The sequence below is a fragment of the Rhinichthys klamathensis genome, unplaced genomic scaffold, assembly GCF_029890125.1.
Source record: "Rhinichthys klamathensis goyatoka isolate OS25496 unplaced genomic scaffold, OSU_Roscu_1.1 h1tg000001l_1, whole genome shotgun sequence".
NCBI classification, from domain to species: domain Eukaryota; kingdom Metazoa; phylum Chordata; class Actinopteri; order Cypriniformes; family Leuciscidae; genus Rhinichthys; species Rhinichthys klamathensis.
The window spans coordinates 1,421,110-1,437,212 of record NW_026606555.1 but is presented as its reverse complement, the minus strand read 5'-3'; the positions used below and the strand labels follow the sequence as shown (position 1 = coordinate 1,437,212).

The window sequence follows — 16,103 nt, the reverse complement described above, 5'->3', positions numbered from 1 at the left end:
AGTTAAACTTTACACAAGTTGCTCACTGCTCTCAAGAAATACATTATGTAAGACATAGATTTTGTTTTCCTGTAAACAAGATATGACAGTTACATTATATAATAATATTCTACAAACTCTCATAAAAGACGTATTGTATTTACCCTGTAAGGGTACATATTAGGGCCATCCCAGACAGTGCAGATCCGGCCCACATCTGGTGCTGGTGGAATCCACATGTACCAGATGTGGCCCGGATCTGGGCCGACACTATGTTGCTGTCTGGGATGGGTTTGATTCACAGGGAATGCATTGATAAAATGTTGAATTCAATGCTATCTTTTTTGATAAAATGAGTGTACATATGTAATACATAACCAAATAATGTACATATACATAACCCAATTTTCTGAGAGAGTACAGTGTTGAGAAGATTGAGCATAAAATGTTTGTGTTCATCAAAATGTAAAATGTGTAGAACATGTTAAAACTTGTATGCATCAATCCCCACCCACACACTCATTTGGTCCTGTCTCCATTTGGGACCAAAGTCCTTTGTTTGCTCTAAGATTTAAGCCCCTGTACTGACCGCAGGACTTAGGCACTCTAGCTGGATTTTCAACTAGATATGGATTTCCTCAGAACGGTCTGTGCTGTAGTGGTGTTGGCTGTGCTCAGCCAGGCAGCAGTAGTGACTGAGAATGGACTTCCTATTCTGTGGGAGAAAGCCCCAAGCGAGCTCTCCCAGCTGCCCACAGTCGACGGGGTGATCCAGATAAACCCATGGGACTACTTGCAGAGGATGGCTTTGTTCAAGCTGCTGATCAACTCTACGGATCCCTACATGAGCTCCATGGGCCCTGGAGAGAAGGAGAGTCCTCTGTGGAGTCTTCCTCTGCAGCTGGGCTGGAAACTCAAATCAGGTACGGAAACATAGTAAAAAATGGTTTGATTCCGAAAGGTTTCTGTGATGGTTATGGGATTGAGAATATCACTAGCTCTAAAAAGTATTACATTGTGGGTGTGTGGATTAAAGTATATGTGGAAAAAATTACACATGCATGTAAATATGAATACATACACTATATCAGGGGTGTCCAAACTCGGTCCTGGAGGGCCACTGTCCTGCAGAGTTTACCTCAACACCCCTGCCTGGAAGTTCCTAGTATGCCTAGTAAGAGCTTGATTAGCTGGGTCAGGTGTTTAATTGGGGTTAAAGCTAAACTCTGCAGGATGGTGGCCGTCCAGGAGTGGGATTGGACACTCCTGCACTATATGGACAAAAGTATTGGGACACAGATTTTGATTTAATCTGTTAGATTTAATTGATTTAATAACAGATCCCTGACCTCAATCATATCCAACACATTTGAATTCAGTTTAGTTTAGTTCATTTCTTAAGCACATTTAATGACAGCAACATGGCTGACCGAAGTGCTGCACAATACAAAATAAAAGACCATAAGATAACAGATAAAAGGAAACAGAGAAGAACAAAATAAGAGATTACAATGTATTAAAGGGGAGCCCAGCGGAGATAGAGGGGATGAACGGATACTCTATCCTGATCGTTTTCAATACTCGCAATTCCAACTCCTGACTCGCTACAGTGGTTTTGACAAAACAAGATGGTTTTTATACTGCCATGGACGTGGTAGCTCGTACCAAGGGCGTGGTGAGCTGAAACCTGCTTATGTCAGCTCTCACCGCTACCGTCACGAACTACCGCAAACATCCAATAGGAAAATTCAACTGCAGTAGCCACCGTTCAACCTGAAGAGGGCAGCACTCAGACGTTTTTATACCATGTATTGTAGAATTAAAACACTTTATACCCAAATGTCAAAAAAGTTACTCGAATCAATGAACAGCACCAATAAAGCCCCAGTCTTACAGATCATTATTTAAAAAAAGTTGGTTTAGTGTTTAGTCACCCTTTAAAAGCCAACTAAAAGAGATATGTTTTAAGACTAGATTTGAATGCAGATAAAGTAATAATGTAGTTTGGAAGGCTGTTCCATAAAGTGGGACCAGCCACAGAAAAACCTCCATCACCCCGACACTTTAAGCGACTTCTTGGAATATGTAGTAAGTTTTGATTTCAGACCTTAGGCTTTGTTTGATTATGTAAAGGTTTATAGACAAGTAATATGATTTTAAACTCAATTCTACAATTAACTGGCAACCAATGTTTATCTTTCAGAAGCCAAATGACGTACGTACAGGTGACGCTCGAAAAATTAGAAACTCGAATCATGCAAAACTTCATTTATTTCAGTAATTCAACCTAAAAGGTGAAACTAATATATTATATAGACTCATTACATGATGTGAGATATTTCAAGCCTTTATTTGTTATAATTTTGATGATTATAGCTTACAGCTTATGAAAACCCCAAATTCAAAATTAGAATAATGTGAAAAGGTTTTTAGAAGAACTTTTAGAAAAAAAAATAGAATATTGTGAAAATCTGTAAGCCACAATCATCAAAATTATAACAAATAAAGGCTTGAAATATCTCACTTTGCATGTAGTGAGTCTATATAATATATTAGTTTCACCTTTTAAGTTGAATTACTGAAATAAATGAACTTTTGCACCCTATTCTATTTTTTCGAGTTTCACCTGTAAATTTTTTACATACTTTCAGAAAGCGTGCAGCTGCATTTTGAACCACTTGTAAACAAGAAATTTGAGACTTAGATATACCATGGTAGATGGAGTTGCAATATTCCAGACTAAAGCATTGATTGCAACAAAGAAACGGCTTAATTTTAGCAAGCAAGCGGAGATGAAAGAAACTAGAACCAATCACAGAGCTAATATGTTTATTAAACTTAAGAGAATTGAACTAGAACGGAGATTGCAAGCGAGGCCTTCTCATCCAACATCAGTGCCTGAACTCACAAAGGCTCGACTGGATGAATAATCAAACATTCTCACAAAAACACTCCAAAATCTTGTGGAAATCCTTCCTAGAAGCTGTTATAGTTGCAAAGGGGGCACCAACTCCATATTAATGTCTACGTATTAAGAATGTGATGTCATTAAAGTCCCTGTCGGTGTAATGGTCAGGTGTCCCAATACTTTTGTCCATATAGTGTATGTACTTGTGCTGAGGAAATGTATATGAGTCTGGAAATTTAGCTCAGTACAGTATGTTAGCACACTAATTTAACTTTGGTTGTCACTAAAGTTTCACTTTACATCGTAGGCCGGTTGACTGACCCAAGCCCTGGCAGTGCTAGCACTTGTGGATTGGAAAGTTCAGACCCGGTTTGCATCTCTCCTCAGAGCTGGTATGCATGTAAGTGCAGCTCTACATTTGCACCACTAGATGGAGATAAAGTCAAAGCTACCTTTTCTAAATCCTGTCCTGTATTTTCTCATTTTGTTCCCTCCACTCTCTCCAGGTATGAACTACTATATGTCTGTGCTTCCATTCCTGGCCGCGGTTCAGACAGGTGTGGTTGGGAAGGGTGAGGTCCAGATACACGTTCAGGTTCCAGCGGAGGTGGCTCACGATTACTGCTCCAGCTACACAGACTGTTCCACCAAACACCCGGATGCCATGTCCAAATGGCAAACATTTTTCCAGGTGTCATTGTTCGGCTCATGTCACTTTCTCTCTGGATGCACATAAATATTCACATTCAAGCATTCAGCATATGCTTTTTTCCAAAGTGATTCACAAATGTGACCCTTGATCACAAAACCAGTCACAAGTAGCACGGGTATATTTGTGGCAATAGCCAACAATACATTGTATGGGTCAAAATGTATTGAGAATATAAGCAGAAGAGACTAACTCAATGACACTGTACATGACGACTGCAACCGTAACACACAACACCAACAAAACACAATACAATGTCAAGGAGTAACAGCAATTATCACACATGCACACATAGGATATTTGTAGTTCAAGAAGCACCGCATCTATACGTAGTGGGGGCCAAACGTCTGTGACCACATCGTTATGACAACAAATGAAAAAACATTTAAAGTAACTGGAAGTAAGCTAATTTGTGACTATCCCCATGTTAAGGTCTTCGAACGAAAGGTTGTTGAGACTTGTGCAGGTAACACCAGATCAGGCACATTAGATCTGTTAAGCTCAAGCACTAACCGTTGCTCTCTTCTGTGTTCCTCTGTAGTCTCTGCAGCAGATCAGTGAATCTGAGGACACAGATTTTTACAAGAAGGATAAGATTCTGGGACTGATGTGGGCAGCAGAGGAGTCGTCTCTACTGACTGCATCCGCTGCCTGCAGTGAAAGGTCCATATAAGCTTCATAACACATTCAAACGTCTGCACATGACATCATGCCATTTCCCTAAAGCAAATATGTGTTGATACTCTTCCAGCTTTAGTTTGGCAGGGGCCTTCTGGTTTAAAGCAACACTAAGTAAGATTTTTTACCTTAAAATAATGTTTCCAAAATCGTTTCAGTGGTTCATTAAGTCGTAACAGGGTGAAAGGCACTTCTGCCTCCGCTTTGCGGTCCTATATCTGCTATAACCACGCTATGTAAGATTGCCAGATCGGGTCGCGTTTCTGTAGTTCTAATGAGACATAAGAAAACTACAAATTTGACTTGCTTTACGTCAAGCGTTACAATAGTCATTATTTAGTTTTTCTTCGTTTCTGATGTCGCAATACATCATACTTTCATGAAATCATGCAACATACTCTAGCTTGTCTGTGGACATCGTTCATTCCAAAGCCGATGCTGGATAAACAACAAGCGTGCGTGCGTGCGACAGTAGGATGCGGTAGGCTAAATTATTTACCACAGCGGTAATGGACAATTCCACTCCCAACCTGTAGGGAGGAAAAGTTACTTGGTGTTGCTTTAACGAAACCTGTTTTAAGGACTTCTTTTCTCATTGCTGTAGGCAGAAGCTGTACTCCACTCCCGAGGTTCGGTTTGGACTGAGCTGGCTCCGCTCGGCAGCATATGTATCCGCTGCTCATTTCCACGCCAGCATTGAGAGGTCAGAGAAGCTCATGGCTCCCTTGCCAAGCCGGGTGCTGCAGGAGTCTGATAGCCCGCCCAACATCGCCGATCTTAGCGCAGAGGAGAACCACACACTCTACATTTTCAGCTGGATGAACAGTGTGGATCAACTGCTCGGTAAGAATATCAGAGGGACAGAGAGAAGTTATACAGCAGGAGTCCAAGCGTATGATACCACTAGGGAAATTTAAATACTTTTCTATTCTATTCTATCAAAACATCGACATGGAATGACATGAGGGTGAGTGAATCATACCAGAGTTTTCATTTTTGGGCGAATTAAAACCTGATCATGTTCTCCAACATGATCTGAGATGATTCAAAGAGCATCTTGAGCTTCAGTCAGGGTTAATATTGTTCTAGTTTTTTTCGATTGCTAAACGACAGTGAGCACAACTGGAGCTACATGTGCAAAACTCTAACTCCAGTCTGCACATCAGCAGTTCATGTGGACCAAACTCTAGTTCGTTTTTTATTGCTTGAACACAGTTTTCAAAACTCTACACACTTATCCCATGACTTTAACCACAACCTGCACAACACTGTGGATTTACAGCACTTCATTCAAATGCTAACACACTGCTGTCAAAACTGTGAACCACACATTCAGAACAGAATAGATTTCAGCCTTGTGCCTTTCAAACACTGCTGATTGCAATTTCAGCTGAAAGGCTCAATTATTTGTTCGAATTACAGTATGTACTTTTAGTTTCTACGTTTTTTTTCTCATTACTGTAATTCCATAAATTACTACAGACTATTGAAGCAAACTGCTAATTTTCATTGTTATGTTCTAAAAATGTAAAGCTGCAGTCCGGCGTTTTTCCTCTTTGTCGCCATCTCTGTTCGAAATCTGCAATTGCAGTCATTCGCGGAATTATCAACTTTACGTGAGTTGTACATCAACACCCTCGACACGGAACAGCGCGGATGAACACAGTGTTTGAGGAAAGAGTCAGGCTGTCAGTCACCGCCGGTGTGGATACTGGCATTCAGAATCACAGATTATTCTTTTTTGAAATATGACCAACATAAGAATTTTCACCGGAAAATGTCATCTGAACTAGAAAGAAACATCCACTTTTGTTCTGGTTCTGACATTGCAGTAAATCGCGCTGATTACTGTAAATCTAACAATCTCTTATAAGTTATCATATCACGCAAAACCGTGCAAAGTATACTTTGTTCTCAAATTGTTAATGTTAACAACGTAAGGAAGCATTGCGTGACTACATGTAATGTCCTTCCGATATGTATCCTTGTTTTTGCATGGGTCCGGTTGCAGTCTCTTTTTTCTGTAGCCACTCCGAAGTCCGAACGAAGTCTTTAGCATTTTACAGCGGGTGAATCTGTTGTCACTGGTAATTGTCGTTTGAACCTTTCTGGATCCGCCATCAAATTACAGTTTTTTTCGATCGCTAAACGCCAGTGAGCACAACTGGAGCTACATGTGCAAAACTCTAACTACAGTCTGCACAGCAGCAGTTCATGTGGACCAAACTCTAGTTCGTTTTTCAGTGCTTGAACACAGTTTTCAAAACTCTACACACTTATCCCATGACTTTAACCACAACCTGCCAACACTGTGGATTTACAGAACTTTGTTCAAATGCTAATACACTGCTGTCAAAACTGTGAACCATACATTCAAAACAGAATAGACTCAGCTTTGTGCCTTTCAAACACTGCTGAGTGCAATTTCAGCTGAAAGGCTAAGCAGGTGTCTTGTTTTAGACTTGTTAGTGAACACACACAAATATATATATATATATATATATATATATATATATATATTGAAGGGTGGCAGGGAGAGGGTGGGTTCATGGAGGGAGACAAAGAAGACAAAGAGCTGTTATTTCAGATTAAATAAGGGCTACACTTATAGACCATGTCGTGAACCATGGTCTCTCATTGAGAGAGGCAGGGTTGAGGGTGCAACCCAATCTGCAAAGATCCACAGTGGCATCTGTAATGCGAATTTTCCATCGTACAAACAGGTGAGAGTTACATCCTTAAAATAAATAAAAACATTACAGGAAATTGTTTTGTATTGCAATTATAGAATATTTACACATATATAGAGGAAGGAATGTTATAGGTCAAAGGGCCACTGTGGAGGTTCCAGGCCAAAGGGGGGGGGGGGGGGGGGGGGGGGGGGGGGGATATCACCATGTGTGCTGCAATGGCCAATGATGGTTTGCTTCTCAACACACCACTCATTGGCTCATACAACACAGAAAGGCTTATAGCTTTCCTAGAAGAGCTCTATGCTCAGCTAGTGCCAGCAGAACAAGGGGAGCCAGTAAGAAACCCCCATGTGTTTGTCATAGTTTGCGATAACGTTGCTTTTCACCACTCTGCAGCTGTCACAGATTGGTTTGCAGCACATCGCAGATTTATGATTTTGTACCTGCCTGCATATTCACCCTTCGTCAACCCAATAGAGGAGTTTTTCTCTGCCTGGAGGTGGAAAGTGTTTGATCACCACCCACATGACCAAATGTCTCTTTTGGAAGCCATGCGTGCCGGGTGTGAGGCCATGAGTCCAGAGGACTGCCAGGGATGGATAAGGCACTCCAGAAGGTTCTTCCTCAGGTGCATGGCAAGAGAGAACATTAGATGTGATGTTGACGAAAACCTGTGGCCTGATGCTGGAGAGAGGCAGGATTAGCCCCTCAATTATTTGTTAGAATTACAGTATGTACTTTTAGTTTCTACCTTTTTTCTCATTACTGTAATTTAGTAAATTACAGTACTACAGACTATTGAAGCAAACTGCTAATTTTCATTTACCTTAAAGAATTGTTATGTTCTAAAAACGTAAATAAATCATGTGAAAGAATGTCAATCTATTCATTGAAGAAAATATTACTTTCTATGAAGTCACTGAAATTGTTCAAACTGTAAAGATGAAAAGTTAGTATTTTCTGTATTGGTGTTTGATGCTAGTGTTTTTACTCTCGGTGTGTTCTGAGTGACAGTGTGTGTTATCTCAGTGAGGGTTGTGCATAGTGTTTGGCTGCACTGAGCCTGTTTTGAGCCATGTGTTAAGAGTTGTGTTGCTTTGAGTGAGTTTTGCAGGTGATGTGAACTGTTTAGCTCAGGGGACTGTTGGTAGTGCATACTGTAGTTAGAGTTTTGCACATGTAGCTCCAGTTGTGCTCACTGTCGTTTAGCGATCGAAAAAAACTGTAATAAGTTTAATTATATCAAGTGCTGTGAGAAAAGGCTATAAATCTCCACCTCCAACATCCTCACACGCAATATAGCTTATACTAGCCGAGACTCCTTCTTTATGTGTACAGATGTGACGTAATGACTCAATATAGCTTACTAGCCGAGACTCTTCTTTATGTGTACAGATGTGTGTGTGCAGATGTGTGTGTACAGATGTGTGTGTGTACAGATGTGACGTAATGACTCAAAGACATGCTCGAATCTCCCGCGGAAGTCCACCAGTACCACTGGAATTAAAAACATTATTAAAAGCTTACCGCTTTGAATCGAGCTAAGGCAAGCAGATAGTTTTGAACACTGGCTGGTTATGTATTTTCTCAAATATGTATTTTGGATTATTTTTAATCCAAAAAAAGCTACGGACTGCAGCTTTAAATAAATCATGTGAAAGAATGTCACTCTTTTCTTTGAAGAAAATATTACTTTGTATGAAGTCCAGTATTACTTTGTACTGAAATTGTTCAAACTGTAAAGATGAAAAGTTTCTATTTTCTGTATTGGTGTTTGATGCTAGTGTTTTTACTCTCAGTGTGTTCTGAGTGACAGTGTGTGTTATCTCAGTGAGGGTTGTGTATTGTTTGGCTGCACTGAGCCTGTTTTGAGCCATGTGTTAAGAGTTGTGTTGCTTGGAATGAGTTTTGCAGGTGATGTGAACTGTTTAGCTCAGGTGACTGTTGGTAGTGCAGACTGTAGTTAGAGTTTTGCACATGTAGCTCCAGTTGTGCTCATTGTCGTTTAGCAATCTAAAAAAACTGTAACTAAAACTACTAAAAACATCTCTGTTAATTTAAATAAAACATAAATAAAAAAAAGAAAACTTTTCCTGAAGATAGTTTGCAGTTTCATCAGCAGAAGTTCAGCTTCAAGACTCACACAGGAGTTTGTAGACCGCCCCGCTTACAGTTACAAAGATCACAGCAGTTCCCTTTCGTACTCCCTTTCGAGTATTAAAAAACGAGCCAATGGCAAAGAAATGCCATGGGTCTGCGGAATTTGCATGACGCAACTCAGCCCCACCTCGTGGGTATAAAGGAGAACGCCGGCAACATCCAGATATGTTTTCGCTTCAGAGCCAAGAGTTTCTCTTCACTCCACAGCCATTTCTGACTTCCCTGGTTTCCCTTGACGCTCCAGAATCGGATCTGATGTCCATCGCAGCATCACAGGGCGGGCTAGAATCTTTAGGAAGTGAAGATTCGACAGTGCTGCCACCTTCGGGTGTGCAAATGGCATTTGTCGAGTCAGATCCTGAGATGACGGCCATGCTTTCCTGGGCAGCCACGGGCATCGGTTTAGAGTGGAAACCCTCCACCCTGTTCCAAGCGCTCGCGGTTGGACAATTGGTTTTTGGGTGCGCCTGCTGACCCTCGTCAGCGTCCAACCCCAATACCTTTCTTCCCGGATGTGCATGAGGAGATCTTGAAATCCTGGAAGACCTCCATGTCTTTCCACGATCCCTCGTTGATCTCCGCCTTTCCCCCCCTTGACGGGGCCGCTGCCCATGGGTACACTGGGGTTCCCCCGGTTGAACGCTCTGTTGCTCAGTGCTACTGTGTCCTCAGAGTGCTTCTTCTCGGCGCGACCCTAAGCACCCGTCCGAAGCCTGTAGTTTTTCGTCTACGCTTGTGGCGAAATCCTATAGAGCCGCAGGATAGGTAGCCGCCTCACTGCATGCCTTGGCCATTCTGCTGGTTTACCAGGCCCAGATGCTCAGCGACATGCACGAGGGCAGGACTGACCCAGGGCTCTTTAATGAGCTGCGCGCCGCCACTGACCTTACTCTCCGAGCGACGAAAATGGCCGCACGCTCCCTGGGTCAGGTGATGTCCACCAATGTGGTCCAGGAGCGAAACCTGTGGCTGAACCTGGCTGATGTGCGGGGTGCTGTCCGGACTCGTCTTCTCGACACCCCCATATCCCAGGCCGGCCTCTTCGGCTGTGCGGTTGAGGACTTTGCCCAACAGTTCTCAACCGCCGAGGAGCAGACTGAGGCTTCCCAATATATTCTGCCCCGACGGCCCGCTGCTGCCCCGTCGGCTCAGATCCCTCAGTCTGCCCACAGCCGAGGGCCCCTTCCCGCGGCTCCCACCCCTCCCGCACAGCCGCAGCAGCAGCCTTCACTGGGCTGTGTTGTGGAGGAAGCCGCAGGAAGGCGCCACAGCCCTCTCCAGCCCCGCCCCCCGCTAAACGCTGGGCTAAACGCCGGGTGAAACGTCGCTCCTGAGACAGGCTTCTCATAGATGGGACTCAGTTCTTTCCAGGAGGTGATAGCAGGCCAACTCCTTCCCCCGGTGGAGGGCCGGGGGAGAATCCTCTTTTCTCAGAAAGAACTGACTCTCCCGTCTCTGAGCACAGAGTTCTCGGACGACACGGTGCGCCGCCCCCGGGCCGTGCACCCGTCGTCCTCCTCTGTCTCAGAGTTGGATGACAGTGCGTGCCGTCCCCGGACCGTATCGCTCTCATTCCCCTCTGTCGCCAGACCCCTGGCAGAGCAGGCCCCCGCGGAACGCTGGTCCTTCCCTGGCCTCCTCTGTCAGGGCGCGGTTGATGACCGTGCCCTCACACCGTGCCGCTATGCCGTCCACGTCCTGGCCGGTCACTCTGCTTGCCCCACCGAGGGGACGTCTGTGGTTCGCATGACCCCGCTGGTGCAGTTCTTGGGAGCCTGGCTAGAGCTTCCCCATCTGTCCCGCTGGGTCGCACAAACTATCAGGCTCGGCTATGCGATTCAGTTCGTGCGGTCTCCTACCCGCTTTAGGGGAGTCCGCTTCACTATGGTCGGTGGCAATGCCCCTGTCATGAGAGCGGAGGTTGCTACCCTACTGGCGAAGGGTGCGATCGAGACTGTCCCTCCAGCCGAAATGAGGTCCGGCTTCTACAGCCCCTACTTCATTGTCCTGAAGAAATCCGGTGGGTTACGACCAATCCTGGACCTGCGCGTTCTGAACCGCTCCCTTCACAGGCTGCCGTTCAAGATGCTCACAGCCAAACGCATTTTCGAATGTGTGCAGCCCCAGGATTGGTTTGCAGCGATCGACCTGAAGGACGCCTACTTCCATGTCTCCATTCTCCCTCTACACAGACCGTTCCTACGGTTTGCTTTCGAGGGGCAGACATACCAGTACGCGGTTCTCCCTTTCGGGCTAGCCCTGTCTCCTTGCATCTTTACGAAGGTCGTCGAGGCAGCCCTTGTTCCCCTTCCGGAACACGGGGTTCGCATCCTGAACTATCTCGACGACTGGCTGATACTAGCTCACTCTCGAGACCAGGTTTGCGAACACAGGGACCTAGTGCTCCGGCACTTAGCTCGTCTGGGTCTTCGGGTCAACTGGGAGAAGAGCAAACTTTGCCCCGTGCAGAAGATCTCTCTTCTCGGTATGGACATCGACTCGGTCGCCATGTCCGCGCAGCTTACGAGCGAGCGCGCGCAGTCACTGCTGACTTGCCTGAGACAATTCGAGGGCAAGAGTGCGGTTCCACTGAAACTATTTCAGAGGCTCCTGGGGCATATGGCATCTGCAGCAGTGGCATCGCCGCTAGGATTGCTTCATATGAGACCGCTTCAGCTTTGGCTTCGCGACCGAGTCCCGAGGTGGGCATGGCAACACGGCACCCTCCGAGTACCAGTTATTCCGACCTGCCGTCAGACCTTCTCCCCGTGGTCGAACCTCAGTTTTCTACGGGCTGGAGTGCCCCTGGAACGAGCTTCCCGGCATGCTGTTGTCTCAACAGATGCCTCCACCACAGGTTGGGGCGCCATGTGCAATGGACAATGGACGTCTTGCTCTGCACCGCTTCCGGGCGTTGCTCAAGGGTCAACACGTACTAGTCCGATCAGACAATACCGCCACTGTAGCGTACATCAACCATCAAGGTGGTCTACACTCCCGCCGTATGTCGCAACTCCCCCGTCACCTCCTCATATGGAGTCAGAAGCATCTGAGGTAGCTTCGAGCCATTTATATTCCCGGAGCCCTGAACTACGCAGCCAACGAGCTCTCACGGCTTCAGCCCCTCCCCGGAGAATGGTGACTCCATCCCCAGTCGGTTCAGCTGATTTGGGACCAGTTCGGGGACGCACAGATAGATCTGTTTGCCTCTCACGACTCGACCCATTGCGACCTGTATTATTCCCTGACCGAGGGCACGCTCGGCACGGATGCACTGGCGCACAGCTGGCTGCGGGGCCGCAAGTATGCGTTTCCCCCAGTGAGCCTCCTTCTGCGCAAGGTCAGGGAGGACGAGGAGCAGGTCATTCTGGTCGCGCCACACTGGCCCACCCGGACCTGGTTCTCTGAACTTGTACTCCTCGCGACAGCACCTCCCTGGCCAATTCCTCTGAGGAAGAACCTCCTTTCTCAGGGACGGGGCAACCTATGGCACCCTTGTCCCGATCTTTGGAACCTCCATGTGTGGCTCCTGGACGGGACGAGGCAGGGTTGAGTACCCTACCACCAGCGGTGGTGGCTACCATTACTTCCGCTAGAGCGTCGGCTTACTCTCATGTGATCCTGAGACCCAGCCTGGGTATGTGCCCAAGGTTCCCACCACTCCCTTCCGGGACCAGGTGTTGAACCTGCAAGTGCTGCCCCTGGAGGAGGCAGACCCAGCCTTGGGACTGCTCTGTCCAGTATGCGCCCTCCGCACCTATGTAGACAGAACGCAGTGTTTCAGGACCTCAGACCAGCTCTTTGTCTGTTATGGTGGGAAGCTGAAGGGAAAGGCTCTCTCCCAAGCAAGGCTGTCTCACTGGACAGTGGACGCCATTGCTTTGGCATACCAGCAGCAAGTTCGACCGTGCCCCCTTGGTGTGACTGCCCACTGCACCCGGAGTGTGGCGTCCTCTTGGGCTCTAGCGCATGGCGCCTCGCTAACAGACATCTGCAGAGCTGCAGGCTGGGCGACACCCAACACATTCGCCAGATTCTACAATCTCCGAGTGGAGCCTGTGTCCTCTCATGTACTCGCTTCAACCAGCTACTACCGGACCCGTTCAGGTGTCTACGCTTGCTCGCCATTCCACTCCACAGAATGGATACGTGTGATATTTCCTCAGGTGAGCTTCCCTCAAGCCCTGAGTTCCTAAAGCACTGCTGACGTCGACGCCAGTGTCTATTGCCTGCGCGTTGGCTAGGTGCATCCGTGTGCATGGTCCCCCATCTGGGCGACCCTCACATGTGTATTTCCACTGTAAGCCTCTCTGAGCATGTGTCTTTCCCTCGGCAAGCAACCTTGCCACCCCTGGGGTGGAAATATTCCACCTGCGGCTGGACACCCCAGTGTTCTCCATATGCATCCCTCTGGGTCATATGTGTATTCTCTAAGGATCTCAGATTTACGCAGGGCACTGGAAGACAGCTGTGAAGGTGGCGTGATTAGACTGGTAACCCCATTTGTCGTCATCCGACGTAACTCGGAGTGACAACGAAAGGGAACGTCTCGGTTATGTATGTAACCCTCGTTCCCTGAGTAGGGAACGGAGACGTTACGTCTGCCTGCCACTTCCGCTGTACCACGGGGATCGCCTGAGCTCAGTCTAGGCTCCTCAGCGAAGAAACATATCTGCATGTTGCCGGCGTCCTCCTTTATACCCACGAGGTGGGGTGGAGTTGCGCCATGGAAATTCCGCAAACCCATGGCATTTCTTTGCCATTGGCTCGTTTTTTAATACTCAAAGTCGATAGGCTTTCTAAGCGAAACCCCATTCGTCATCATCCGACGTAACGTCAAGGGAACGAGGGTTACATACGTAACCGAGACGTTATACCCTTCACCACACACACACACACAGCAGTTAAATCTTACACCAAGGTCTAAGCTACGTCCTTGCTTCAGGTTGAATAATTCTCATTGGCTAAGAAATAGATAAACATAGTAATTTTCCACACATAAACAGATAGACTGAAGCATATCTCCATGCATTATTCGGCTGACACTCGGACCCTGCAGTTAGGCATGTCGTGACCTTCCAGGTCACAGATCTGCGTTTCTAGTCGCCAACATGTCGAAGAAAACAACTCAGTCAATTACCAATAATGCCACTTGTTCCTTAATTTGAAACCAATAAGACTAACACACACACATACACACAGCTTCTTCAAGGTTCGATTTGGCCAGGCTCTAACTATAAACAGGAGAGTCCTCTCAAAACATCAAGATAATACGTTCTTTCTCTCAGCGAGAGGACACTTTTAATATAACACAGTTCTCAAGGAAAGGGCACTTTAGTCTAACTGGAAAGTAAGGCTTTAACAAAGAAATGTTCCCTTAAACTATAGACTTCAATGGCCCCTGTGACCATAGTTGTCAGGGTACCATAGAAAAGCAGATGGATGTATTGACACATGTTAAAGAAGTCCATAATTCATTTCTGGAAGCTGGGCTAAATGATCAAGCTCTGTTACTGCATTCCTGGCATTGAGCCAGACCCTCAGTCACCTCTCAGATATATTATACAGACTAGAAAGAATACATAAAAGGACACTGGTAACTTCTAAAACAAAGTAAAATCTCATAAGCCTAGAGAAGTTATTCAACTCATTTGATATGTAAAAGGAAAAATATTGATTAACACCTTGATTATAACCACTCATTAGATGTACATTGAAGCAGCAGTTTATTCCAGAATCCACCCCTTCACTCTCTACAAGAGTCAGTGTCACTTACATTTGATTAGTCACCTAGAAATAGTTCAGAATCTCCTCTTAATTTTCATAAATGTTCATTTTAATGTTTAAAACATTGTTCTTGTATTCTAGATGGTCATTGTGGTCTCAGACATTGTGTACATGTGTTTGTGGCTCAATAAATTGATGGATTAATAAAAATCTAAACCGTAATTAGATTAGATCATGCAATGCATTTTTTAAGTATTTTTTTGGGTGCGAAACAATCTCACATGATTTCATGATCCCATGTTGCACAAAGAGTTTCTTGTAGTATAGCATACTTGTTGCAAAATTCGTTACACAACAGTAAAGTGATTACAAGGCCAACTTAAAGGTATAGCGGAGGATCTTTCAGAATTTTAGAGAAGACCCGCCCCCTCTCCAATTTTTTTAAAAATGCACATGCGCAACACTCTATTTGCTCCCGAGAGGGAACGCCTATTAAACTTTTACTAGCAGTGATTTTAAATGGATTTCTCCAAATAGCATGACAAACTTTACCTGTCTAGTAGAATCTTCGCGACTGCGGCATCAGTGGGAAGCCCAACCTGTGCTTTTAGCGCACGCCAGCGTGTGAAATATTCACCCAAAATCACTCTGGTCTTGTTTCTATATTCTGCGGCCTTTCTCTTCTTATCATACACTTTGTATACATTTTTTCTCTTTCGACCCTCAGCCATTTTCAAAGGAATGGCTGAAACCGTAACTCATCACACATAATACACCTGAAAGTGCGCATGCGCAGAAAGCGAAAACTATATAGGGACGAGCACGTACGACGGCCTTACGTAAACATATCACCAGAATGATTGACACTTAGGTGGACCAATAGTATAGACTACCCACCCGGAAAAAGAAAATCCTCCGCTATACCTTTAAATTTTCAAATATTTTGCAAACATTACAGTAAGCAATACAACTGAAAGCATCTATGATTAACTCATGTATCCAGTCTCAGTGCATTATTTTGCGTTTTGTGCAGGCGGTTCCCTGGTGAGACTCTGGCGTAGTGCTATGTGTTCAGCTCAGGCTCGGGAGAAAGGTCAGGCCCTTCTCAATGACCTCATCCTCAACCCCAAGTTCCCTGCCACCAGTCTGATGTCAATCCTGACCGAGATGACCACCAGCTGCTGACGTCTCCAACAGATGTAAAACCTGATCTGTTAATCTGCAGGTGTGTGTGCTGTGGCCACGACAT

General features: G+C 45.5%; 1 protein-coding gene across 1 annotated transcript; it reads left to right on the top strand.

Annotated features, from left to right (window-relative positions):
- Nucleotides 1–569: 569 nt before the first annotated feature.
- LOC130080300 (protein leg1a-like) lies at nucleotides 570–16,078 on the top strand. The gene is made up of 6 exons (XM_056245690.1): nucleotides 570–902; nucleotides 3,195–3,287; nucleotides 3,394–3,578; nucleotides 4,138–4,259; nucleotides 4,879–5,117; nucleotides 15,888–16,078. The coding sequence occupies exons 1-6, from the start codon at nucleotides 608–610 to the stop codon at nucleotides 16,037–16,039; spliced, it is 1,086 nt and encodes a 361-aa protein (XP_056101665.1). The 5' UTR covers nucleotides 570–607; the 3' UTR covers nucleotides 16,040–16,078.
- The last annotated feature ends 25 nt before the right edge of the window (nucleotides 16,079–16,103 follow it).